Here is a 12,931-nt window from a genome sequence, read left to right on the forward strand (position 1 = left end):
CTAGGACTACAGGCACATGCCACTGCACCTGGCTAATTTTTGTATTTTTAGTAGAGATGGGGTTTCACCATGTTGGCCACGTTGGTCTCAAACCCCTGACCTCATGATCCGCCAGCCTCGGCCTCCCAAAGTGCTGGGATTACAGGCATGAGCCACCCTGCCCAGCCAGTTACTGCTATTTTCTCTTTAACTATTGCCCCATTCCACTCTATTCTCTTCTCAAATGTATTTTAGACATATTAAGCTTTTCTTTTCTTTTCTTTTCTTTTGAGATAGGGTCTGGCTCAGTCACCCAGGCTGGAGTGCAGTGGTGTGATCCCAGCTCACTGCAACCTCTGCTTCTTGGGCTCAAGTGATCCTCCCTCCTCAGCCTCTCAAGTAGCTGTGACTACAGGTGTGTGCCACCACACCCAGCTAAATTTTGTAGTTTTTGTGGACACAGGTTTTCTCCATGTTGCCTGGCTGGTCTCAAACTCCTTGGCTCAAACGATCCTCCAACCTCAGCCTCCCAAAGTGCTGGGATTACAGGCATGGGCCACTGTGCCTGCTTTTCATATATTTCAATATAATTTTTTTCTGTCTCCTTGCTTTTCTGTACTGCATTCTGAGTAATTTTTTTCAGATATAACTTCTTTCACTAATTTTCTCTTCAGTTGTATATATTCTGCTTTTTGTGAAATAATTTTTTAAAATTTCTGTAATTTTTATTTCTAAAGTTAATTTTGCAGATTAGAATTTTACAGATTCATAATTTGCAAATCTAATAATTGGTCTTTGGAATAATATTTCTTTAATCATTATGTATGCATATATTCTATATTCTGGGTCTAACTATTCTAATGTCTGTAGTTATTGAAAGTATAAGGCTGTTTATTGTTTCTGCTGATTTTTCATCATAGAGTCTAATAACTTCTTTTTAGTGTAATGATACTGGGTTGAAAGCTCATTGCTTGATATAAATACATAGACTAGAATTAAACTGAGGATTTTGGAAGCTTTTCTTCAAAGAAGGTTTTCTCTTGTTTCTCTGACTTATTTAGAGATGAAAGGACACAATATCTACAACTTATTCTCAGATAGCTCAGAAGTGAAATAATAGTATATAAAGAGAAAGAATGTGATTTTCCACAAGACAGTTGTGGAAATAATTAGGCAATTTGGTTAAATGATATAGAAGAGGTTTTTTTTAGTGAAATTTCCTTAATTCTATATCAAAATAAAACTTTTCAGAAAAACAAAAAAGAGCCTAAAAATATGCCAGACCAGAATTAGCAGTCTTCAGAGGATACCATTTCTGAAATAAAGGAGGATATAACTCTTGGAGGCCAAGTAGTAAAGAGAAACAAGGAAGCAAGCATTGAAAATTGTGTCCTCCAGAAACAAAAGAAAATCACAAAATCAGAATATATATCAACACCTCCACACACATAAATGAAGTATAATTAATAAAACTGCATTTTGCCAAAATGAAAAGTTGATCTAAAACTAAGAAATATGTTAAACTAACCTTGCTTCTATGTGTTAATTCTGGTCTGTAAAGAATACACATTTCAAATTAACAACAGTTGGCATCCATCCCCGTAAAAAGATGTTATGAAAGAAAAAAGTAGAGAATAAAGATATTTAAGCTGCTAAAAATTCTCATCAAAAACAACCAGAGGTAGTTTGGGTTTCACCTTCTAGATACAGAGCTGGAAAGAGTATTGCTCTTTCTTTAGCAACAACAAGAAAAAGCTGTACAAATTGCAAATTATATTAAACTTATCAGAGAACTCAGGTGGTAGTGCAAACAACTACAGCTGACTCTTGAACAACATGGGTGTTAGGGGCAGCAGCTCCCCACCAATGCAATAAAAAATCTGTAAGTTTTGACTTCCCAAAAACTTAACACCTAATAGCCTGCTGTTGACCAGAAGCTTTACAAATAACAGAATCAATTAATACCTATTTTGTATGTTATTTGCATTATATACTGTATTCTTACAATTAAGCAACTTAAAGAAAAGAAAATCATAAGGAAGAAAAAATACATTTAGAGTACTGTACTGTATTTATCAATATCACAAGTTTGTTATTTCTTTACAAGATGAATCATGTCTGAAATGGTGGACAACTGCAGCTGCAGACTTTGATTTATAATATGTACCATGCAATTCAGCTTTTTCTTGTAATGTCATGATTCTTTTCTGCTTGTTAGGAACATTTTCAGCATCATTAGTGGCACTTTGTATGGGTGCCATGGTGCAATTTAAGGTTTTTGGTATTGCACAAAACACAATGAAAAATATGTGAGAACCAGAAGGATCACTTTTTATTGTGATATGCAATTTGCTGGGGAGATGAATTGCTTGTGCGGAGATGACTAGTGTCACATGGCATTTTAAGCAGATATTTGCAACACTTCAGCTTGCTGCAATAGCAATAGGAGGTGGCTGGGAAGTTATTTCAGCATTCTAGTACGGACTATAGTTAATGTTATACAGTTATGATTTAAAATGACATAATTACAGTTTTTTTATTTCTCTGGACTGCAAATGGCACCTGTACATTCTGTAAGTATTTGTGTTTATAAGTTTTAATAAATTTTAACTTTTATGATAGATTTGTATATATTTTATGGTAGTAAATGATAATATAGGATAGTTATCTATATATATTCTACATATTCATGATATAGCTTTTCTTTACTTTTTTTCTGATATTTTTACACTGTTTGTTTATATGTTTTTTTCAAATTGTCTCAAATCTCCAAAAACTTCCAATATATTTATTGAAAACTTATTGTGCATAAGTTGACCCATGCAGTTTAAACCCATGTTACTGAAGGGTCAACTGTAATTTGAAATCTGGGGAGAGAAAGGTGCATTTGGGGAGAAACAAGACCTGAATCTTTGCTTGCTTAGGGCAAACACCCTTGGAGGCCACTAAAGCCAATAGGAATATTTCGCAAAAAATTTTAAATGAATTTCTGAAAGTGAATATGAGCTAATATGAAGATATAAAATCCCCTGGGGCTACAGATATAAGGTCTTTGTACCCTCTTTCAGCACTTTCTTCCATGACCTTACCAAGCAACCACAAGGAAATCCAGAGAAAGCTTCCTTCAGGATTCTTGCTGGAGAAAGTAAACAGCAGCCAAAGCCAAATGTTCTCTATTTCTTCTACTGACAAAAGCCTGTAGAGGAGGAAGAGTAACAAAACTGTCAATTTAGGGCACTGGATGAAATTCACTGCAGCTGGGGAAAGGAAACAGGAAAAAATCCCCAGACAATACTATCTTTAGAGGAGTGGAAAGAATATATGCCAGGCCTGCACAACTGCCAGAAGAGGAAGAGAAACACTTTTGAAGCTTATCCCGCAAAAAGAGTGTGTTCACAGTACAAATAAGAGAATATTATATCTACTGTTCTCACACCAGTTTGCCAAAATTTAAACTATATGATATGCCACAAGAAAAAATAACAGTAGATACAACTGGACAAACTGTGGGAGACAGATAACTCTCTGGGGAACAAAAATTGAGAAAAATCCTCACACCCTAAATACCAGGTATCTCTCAAGAAATTTGAAGCTTTAGTGCACTGAAGGTAACCATAGTAACAATAAACTTCAAACCCAGTTTAACTACTGGCTAGATTAATGCTAACCCTCACACTAAAGAACTAGAAAAAAAAATTCATTAATCTCCAAGCATAAAAACATTTATCTCCATATCTCTTGTCCTGTACATGTTCAACATTCCACATAAATTTATGAGGCATATGACAAGGCAAATACACACAGTCTCAAAACAAAGCAAGCATACTGATACATTTTAAGTTATAAGTTTTAAAATGTATATTTTAAGCCCTAGGACAGTCACTAAAATTTTTTCAAGTATAAATGATAAGTCAATAGTGGAGATGAAATGGAAACATTAAAATGCTCAGTTAAACCCATAGAAGGCAGTTTCTTCATAGTGTCATTGGTCTTTATATTTTGATGTGTTTTTGCAGTGGCCAGTACTGGTTTTTCCTTTCCATATTTAGTGCTTCCTTCAGGGGCTCTTGTAAGGCAGGCCTAGTGGTGACAAAATGTTTCAATATTTGCTTGTCTGGAAAGGATTTTATTTTTCTGCTTTTGATGCTTAGTTTGGCTGGATATGAAATTCTGGGTTGAAAACTCTTTAAGAATGTTGAATATTGGCCCCCTCCTGGGTTCAAGGTGTTCTCGTGTCTCAGCCTCCCAAGTAGCTGGGATTACAGGTGTGTGCCACCATACCTAGCTAACTTTAATAGAGACGGGTTTTCACCATGTTGGCCCGAGTGGTCTCGAACTTTTGACCTTAGATAATCCACCTACCTTGGCCTCCCAAATTGCTGGGATTACAGGCATGAGCCACTGTGCTTGGCCCTTCTTTTTTTGTCCCATTTTTGTTATACATGCTGTATCTATATGTACTACAAATCCAACAATACACTGTTTAAATTAAATTAAATTAAATTAAATAATTATTAACTCATATAGTCATATGTCTATTAAGGAAATGACAAAAATGTAGAGCAAGTATATATTTATAGAATCTGTAATATATTTTTACTTGTCATTCTTGGTTTTCTTCATTGGTTGCTGTAAATTCAAATTACCAACTAGTATCTTTTCCTTGTAAATATATATACAATTCCACAATACAATTGTATGCATATTGTTTTATACAATTGGTTTCTGAATGCATTAAAACATGATTGGAGAATAAATATGCAATTATGCCATTTTAATTATCTACCTAGGTACCTTTACTGATACTCTGTTCTTTGTGTGGATTTAAATTACTTGCTGATGTCACTTTCTTTCAACCTGAGGAACTTCCTTTAGTATTTTTTGTATGATAGCTTTATTATCAACAAATTCTCAGTTTTTGTTTATCTGGAAATATCGTTATTTCCTCTTTATTTTTGAAAGACAGCTTTGCTTAACATAAGACTATTGCTTGACAGATGTTTTCCTCTACTATTTTAAATATGTCATGTCACATTCCACTGCCTTTCAGCCTCCATTGTTTCTGAAAGTTAGCTGTTAATAGGGTTCCTTTGTACACAAGCAGTCATTTTTCTCTTGCTACTTTCAAGTTTTTGTTTGTTTGTTTCGTTTTTTTGTTTTTTTTTTAAGTAAGTTTACTGGGATGTGTCTGGATATAGAATTCTTTATCCTACTTGGAGTTTATCCTACTTCTGAAAGCATAGATAATATTTTCATCAAATTTAGGCAAGTTTTCAACCAGTATTTAAAAAAAAAATTTGTATTCCTTTCTTTCCTTTTCTTTGGTTATTTTTATTATGTATATTCTTGTGATTAATGGTATTCTACATTTCTTTGAGATTGTTCATACTCTGTCATTCTTTTTTTCTGTTTTTTTTTCTGTACTGTTGCAATAATCTCCTTCTTGTTTTTCCAGCATCAGTCTCTTACACCCTCAAAATTGCTCTATTAAATGAAGTCACATTCATATTTTTAAAACACTGCTTTACACTCATCACTCCCTAACTTGAAAACTTCTCATAACTCTCCATTGTCTATATTGCAAATAAGTTGATTTGCTTCTTTGTACCTCATCAACAGTATTTTCACAATTTCCCTTCATGAACCTTTTAATCTAGTCAAATTGGCCTGTCAATGAAACCAGTTTTAATCTCAACTTCTACAGCACTTTATGCTTATCACTCATTTCATTATAATACCTCTTATTGTCATTTTTACTAAATTTTTTAATTTACTGAATTTTAAACTTCCAGAATTTAGTTTTTTAATGTCGTGACACTTGACACAGTGCTCTGAATGTGAGCAATAGTAAGAAATGTGATTGTTGATAATCTTCTTATACAAAACATGACATTTAATTATGTTTCAATTACTGACAGTCAATACATATAATCAAAGCACAAAAATTCTCTCCCAAGAATAAACTGTTAGAGATGGAAATTGATGGAAAATGTTAGCTAAACAAGTAATTATATAATTATTCTTTTCCACTGAAATCAATTGATGACTCTTATGTATATTGATTAAAATGCCTTAATACATACAAATGACTGCATGCATACTGTTTGTTCAATTAATGGTTGATAATTTAGTGAAGTGCTAGATAGATAAGACATATAAACTAAGGAGAGTGAATCTCTTCCCTGGCTGTGTCACTTTTTAATTTCTCTCTATTCCCATATCGTTATCAAAGTCAGTAATCTCCAACCATCTATTTCTCAGTCTTAACACTATTTTTTCAGACAAGTCCCTGACCAAAAGTCTTCTCTTTGTAAGGCATCATGATCTACATATAATGTCAGCAATTCTATTTTACATATGGCACAGATAAGTATTTTTTTGTACAATGTAAATGATTATGGTCAATTTTACATTATTTGTTTCTTCTTTAGTCAACATAGGGTAAAATAAAGAAAAACCAATTTCAGAAAGCATGCCAAGCAGCAGTTGTTGATTTGCTGTTTGTTAATTCCTTGCCCTTTAAACAAGTTGAATAAAACTACCTAGATATCCTATTTAGATTTGCTTATGTCATTATGAAGCTAATCTGAAAATTTAAACCTATGTGCATGTAAACTTCTCTCTACATAATAGACATGTGACTATAAACAACTATGGTAATACATGAATAAATAACAGTACTCACTGAAAAGTAAAAAGAAACAAGCATTGCATTATAGAACACATGCTAATTTAATCAAAATGAGACATAAACTGAAAGCATAACTAGAAAGACAAGCATGTTCTATGTAGAAGTAGCTTCACTTCTATTTCCTTCTCTTTTTGATCCTTTATTCAAAATCTTATGGAGTCTAAACAGCCCAACTCATCCCTTATAAGAAATTATCATTTTTGTTTTATGCAAACTGAATACATCATTAAAATGATTTTTAAAAATCACGAAATACGGTATCTATGTGCATTGTCTAATGGAAGTTCTAAAAAATGTATTTGATGGAAATAGAATGATTTTGATAGTTCATTATATGCTTTAAATAGCAAGTATTTCTCTGTATGAAAGGAATTTGCATGTAGATAAAATATTGATTCTAGTATGGCTTGTCATCATTGTCTTAGTCTATTTAATTCTGCTATAACAGAATACCACGCACTATGCAATTTATAAACATAGAGGTTTATTTGGCTTGTGATTCTGGAGGTTGGAAAATCCAAGATTTAGGGGCAATATCTGATGAGGGACTTCTTACTGTGTTATAACAAGGTGGAAGGTATCACGTGTTGAGATATTTGCAAGAGAAGGAAGGGGGCTCAGCTAATCCTTTCATCAGAAACCCACTGCCATAATAACTAATGCATTCTCACAACAACTGTCTTAATTCATACATGAGAGCAAAGCCCCCATGACCTAATCACCTCTTAGACATCCTATTCTTAACACTGCTACATTGGGGATTAAGTTTCCAACACATGTGTTTTGGAGAACACATTCAAACCATAGCAATAGTAATACATTTCATTATATAGATAAGTATGTATGTGTGTGTCTTCAATTCTAAACTTACTTTGTCTTCAAACTTACATAATTAAAATAACTCTACATGAAATTAGATTTATGTGAGAAGAATATAAAGCAATGAAAGTTATATAATTTTGCAGATAACTTTATTAATTATGTAGCAGATAATTATTGCAACTCTAAAGATGATTTACAAGTTCAACAAAAATATTAGGATTCATAGACATGAGTTTATCCTGTTATGACAAACACATAATTACATTATTATTCTTCTATCTTTAAATTCCTTCAAATTTTTTAATTCTTACAGATGAATATAATTTAAATTAGATTTAATTAAATCTTGTGTTTTTCCTTTAGGAAAAATTCAAAGAGAAGGAAGAAAATCTGAATCTTGTAAACCAATTCTTAAAGTAGAATACAAGACCTGCAAAAACAGGTATGCATTTTTAATTTAGGGAAAGAGGGATATGAAGCACAGACAAAAAGGGCAGATGATCTTCATGTTAATATAGTGTTTACAGTTTTACATAATTATAAATGTAAGTGGATCCTCTACATTAACAGTAACTGACTTCGTGTTGTCTAATAGACATGTCTCTGATGATGATTATTATGAATATTGCAATTTACAAGTGTTAATTATTTCAGAATTCTTTTAAGCATCTAGAAAAGTATTATACACACTAATTTTAACAGTAAAGGACTTTTGGCCATGCATATTACAAGTAGCAGGATTTATTAAGTAGAAGCAATATGTCCATTGATATTGCATGTGAAAGAATTAAATATGTAATCAAGTTTCTGCATGTTAAGATCTTACATTCTGAAGTTAGAAGATTACAGTTTGTTGGAAAGATAAAGTTATGTATATTAATGTAATAAAAAGTATTGAATTTTAAGATATTAGAAAATGAAGAAAAGAATATTAAGTAAAATATTATTTTATATTTAAAGTGTGTTACATTGATTCCTTTACCGTTATGTAATGCCTTTTGTCTTTTTTGATCTTTGTTGATTTAAAGTCTGTTTTATAAGAGACTAGCCTTGCAACACCTGCTTTTTTGCTTTCCATTTGCTTGGTAAATTTTCCTCCATTTTTTATTTTGCGCCTATGTGTGTCTTTACTAGTTAGATGGGTCTCCTGAATACAGCACATTGATGGATCTTGACTCTTTACACAATTGACCAGTCTGTGTCTATTCATTGGGGCATTTAGCTCTTTTACATTTAAGGTTAATATTGTTATATGTTAATTTGATCCTGTCATTATAATGCTAGCTGGTTATTTTACCCATTAGTTGATGCAGTTTCTTTATAGTGTCAATGATCTTTACAAGTTGGTATGTTTTTGCCATGGCTAGTACTGGTTTTTTTCTTTCTATATTTAGTGCTTCCTTCAGGAGCTCTTGTAAGGCAGGTTTGGTGGTAACAAAATCTCTCAGCATTTGCTTGTTTGTAAAGGATTTTATTTTTAATTTGCTTATGAAGCTTAGGCTGGATGTAAAATTATGGGTTGAAAATTCTTTTATTGAGGAGGGATCCAAGACGGCCGATTAGGAGCAGCTCTGGATTGCAGCTCCCAGTGAGATCACAGAGGGTGAGTGGATGCCGCATTTCCAGAAGGATTTTTATCGCCCACACACCAGGAGATTCTCGGGTGGAGGAGCCCCACGAGTTGCCAGCGCAGCTGTTTTGGCCAGCATGGCGGGTGTCCACTCAAAATACTCACCTGGGTCCCGGCACCATTTCAGCTTGTGACTGGAGAGCCTGGGAGACAGAGTCACCCATTCACCTGATAAAAAGGGGACTAAAACTGGGAGACAAGCCAGGAGATTCCCTGGTGAAAAAGCATCACGAATCTCCAGCGTGGCTGTTTCAACCAGCACAGTGGGTCGCCACATGGGAAATCACACAGAACCGGGCACCTTTTCAACAGGTGACTGGAATGCCTGGGAGACAGAGTTGCCCATTCAATTGATAAAAAGGGGACTGAGATCAGATCCAAGATGGCTGGTTAGGAGGAGCTCAGAATTGCAGGTCCGAGTGAAAGTGCAGAGGGTGAGTGGACGCCGCATTTCCAGACAGATTTTTACTGCCCACAGACCAGGAGATTCACAGGTGGAGGAGCCCCACGGGTCGCCAGCGCAGCTGTTTTGACCGGCATGGCTGTTTGGCCTGTGCCTTGGCGCGGCGGTTCGCAGTGCAGAGTAAACGAGACGGTGTCCCCTCTTAGCCAGCAAGGGGAGCTGAAACGGCGAGCCAGGCCAGGAAATTCCCAGGCAAAAAAGTTTGAGCCAGCGCAGTGGGTTACCACATGGGAAATCACCCAGATCCCAGCACCTATTCAACAGGCGACCAGGTCACCTGGTAGAGAGCCAACCGTTCAACTAAAAAACAAAAGGCTCTGAGGCAGAGAGCCAGGTGACCAGGCCCAGCTGGTCCCACCCCTACAAAAACAAAAACAAACAAAAAAAAAACAGCAATTGGAAACGCTCTGGGTAGAGACTTTCACAGCAAACACAACTGAACCCAGGACAGTCCAGCTCTGTGGAGGAGGGGTGTCCGCCATTATGGAGGCAGCCTGCAGTTGCCGAGGCAACCTGCCATCGCCAAGGCAACCCGCCATTACAGAGAGAGTCCATCACTACAGAGGTGGCCCAACATAGCGGAAACAGTTCTAACTACACCAATATAAACAGGAGTGCAGGGAAGTTCACACGGCAGCTGGGCAGAGCCCACAGCAGCTCAGTGAAGCCTATGCAGGCTGAGAGTGACTAGGCTGTCTCCTTGTGGGCAGGGAAAATGGCAGCAGCACAGCGGAAACTCATAAAGCCTTAACTCCCTGGGACAGAACACCTGGGGGAAAAAAAAAGGGGGTTTATGAGTTCTGCTGCTGCAGACTTAAACTTACCAAAATCAGAAAGTCAACAACTACAAAGTTGACAGGTAAATAAATCCACAAAGATGGGAAGAAACCAGCGCAAAAAGGATGAAAACACCCGAAACCAGAACACCTCTCGTCCTACAAGGGATCACAACTCCTCACCAGCAAGGGAACAAGACTGGATGGAGAAGGAGTGTGATGAAATGACAGAATTAGCTTTCAGAAAGTGGATAATAAGAAACTTCTGTGAGCTAAAAGAACATGTTCTAACCCAACGCAAAGAAACTAAGAACCTTGAGAAAAGACTTGATGAAATGCTAACGAGAATGGACAACTTAGAGAGGAATATGAGTGAATTGATGGAGCTGAAAAACACAACACGAGAACTTCGCGAAGCATGCACAAGTTTCAACAGCCGAATTGACCAAGCAGAAGAAAGGATATCAGAGGTCGAAGATCAACTCAATAAAATAAAACGAGAAGGCAAGATTAGAGAAAACAGGGCAAAAAGGAATGAACAAAGTCAACAAGAAATATGGGACTATGTGAAAAGACCTAATCTACGTTTGATAGGTGTACCTGAATGTGATGAAGAGAATGCATCCAAGCTGGAAAATACTCTTTAGGATATTATGCAGGAAAACTTCCGCAACCTAGCAAGACAGGCCAATATTCAAGTCCAGGAAATACAGAGAACACCACAAAGATATTCCTCTAGAAGAGCAACCCCAAGGCACATAATCATCAGATTCACCAGGGTTGAAATGAAGGAGAAAATGCTGAGGGCAGCAAGAGAGAAAGGTCGGGTTACCCACAAAGGGAAGCCCATCAGACTCACAGCAGATGTCTCAGCAGAAACCCTACAAGCCAGAAGAGAGTGGGGGCCGATATTCAATATCCTTAAAGAAAAGAACTTTCAACCCAGAATTTCATATCCAGCCAAACTAAGCTTCATAAGTGAAGGAAAAATAAAATCCTTTGTGAACAAGCAAGTATTCAGAGATTTCATCACCACCAGGCCTGCTTTACAAGAGCTCCTGAAAGAGGCACTACACATAGAAAAGAACAACCAGTACCAGCCACTCCAAAAACACACAAAATGGTAAAAAGCATCAACACAATGAAGAATCTGCATCAACCAATGGGCGAAACAGCCGGCTAGCATCAAAATGGCAGTACCAAATTCACACATAACAATATTAACCCTAAACGTAAATGGACTAAATGCCCCAATCAAAAGACACAGACTGGCAAATTGGATAAAAAGCCAAAACCAATCAGTGTGCTGTATCCAGGAAACCCATCTCACATGCAAGGATACACAAAGGCTCAAAATAAAGGGATGGAGGAAGATTTACCAAGCAAATGGAGAACAAAAAAAAGCAGGAGTTGCAATTCTCATCTCTGATAAAATAGACTTTAAAGCAACAAAGATCAAAAGAGACAAAGAAGGACATTACATAATGGTAAAAGGATCAATGCAAGAAGAAGAGCTAGCGATCATAAATATATATGCACCTAATACAGGAGCACCCAAATACATAAGGCAAGTTCTTAATGACTTACAAAGAGACTTAGACTCCCACACAATAATAGTGGCAGACTTCAACACACCATTGTCAATATTAGACAGATCAATGAGAGAAAATTAACAAGGATATCCAGGACTTGAACTCAGACCTGGACCAAGCAAACCTAATAGACATTTACAGAACTCTCCAGCCCAAATCCACAGAATATACATTCTTCTCAGCACCACATCACACCTACTCTAAAATTGACCACATAATTGGAAATAAATCACTCCTCAGCAAATGCAAAAGAATGGAAACCATAACAAACAGTCTCTCAGACCACAGTGCAATCAAGTTAGAACTCAGAATTCAGAAACCAACCCAGAACCGCACAGCTTCATGGAAACTGAACAACTTTCTCCTGAATGTTGACTGGATAAACAATGAAATGAAGGCAGAAATAAAGATGTTCTTCAAAACCAACGAGAACGAAGACACCACATACCAGAATCTCTGGGACACATTGAAAGCAGTCTCTAGAGGAAAATATATAGCAATAAGTGCCCACATAAGAAGAAAGGAGAGATCTAAAATTGACACCCTATCGTCAAAATTGAAAGAGCTAGAGGAGCAAGATTAAAAAAACTCAAAACCTAGCAGAAGACAAGAAATAACTAAGATCAAAGCAGAATTGAAGGAGATAGAGACATGAAAAACCCTTCAAAAAATCGATAAATCCAGGAACTGGTTTTTTGAAAAGATCAACAAAATAGACAGACCACTTGCCAGATTAATAAAAAAGAAAAGAGAGAATAACCAAATAGATGCAATAAAAAATGATAAAGGGGATATCACCACAGATTCCATAGAAATTCAAACCATCATCAGAGATTATTACAAGCAACTCTAGGCACATAAACTAGAAAACCTGGAAGAAATGGATAAATGCCTGGACAGTTGCCTCCTCCCAAGCCTAAACCAGGAAGAAGTCGAAACCCTGAATAGACCAATAACAAGATCAGAAGTCGAGGCAGC

The 12,931-nt window shown here is 36.0% G+C and overlaps 1 protein-coding gene across 9 annotated transcripts in view; it reads left to right on the plus strand.

Moving 5' to 3' along the window:
• STXBP5L (syntaxin binding protein 5L) overlaps window positions 1-12,931 on the plus strand; it is a 440,807-nt gene that overhangs the window by 240,124 nt on the left and 187,752 nt on the right. For all 9 annotated transcript variants that reach the window (XM_064374676.1, XM_064374677.1, XM_064374680.1 and 6 more), the window contains one exon: window positions 7,856-7,934. In XM_064374676.1, coding sequence (XP_064230746.1) covers window positions 7,856-7,934 — 79 coding nt within the window. The remainder of the gene's footprint in view (window positions 1-7,855; window positions 7,935-12,931) is intronic.

The sequence above is a fragment of the Aotus nancymaae genome, unplaced genomic scaffold (genome assembly GCF_030222135.1).
Source record: "Aotus nancymaae isolate 86718 unplaced genomic scaffold, 86718_ANA_hifiasm-v0.15.2.pri h1tg000011l, whole genome shotgun sequence".
Classification (NCBI taxonomy): domain Eukaryota; kingdom Metazoa; phylum Chordata; class Mammalia; order Primates; family Aotidae; genus Aotus; species Aotus nancymaae.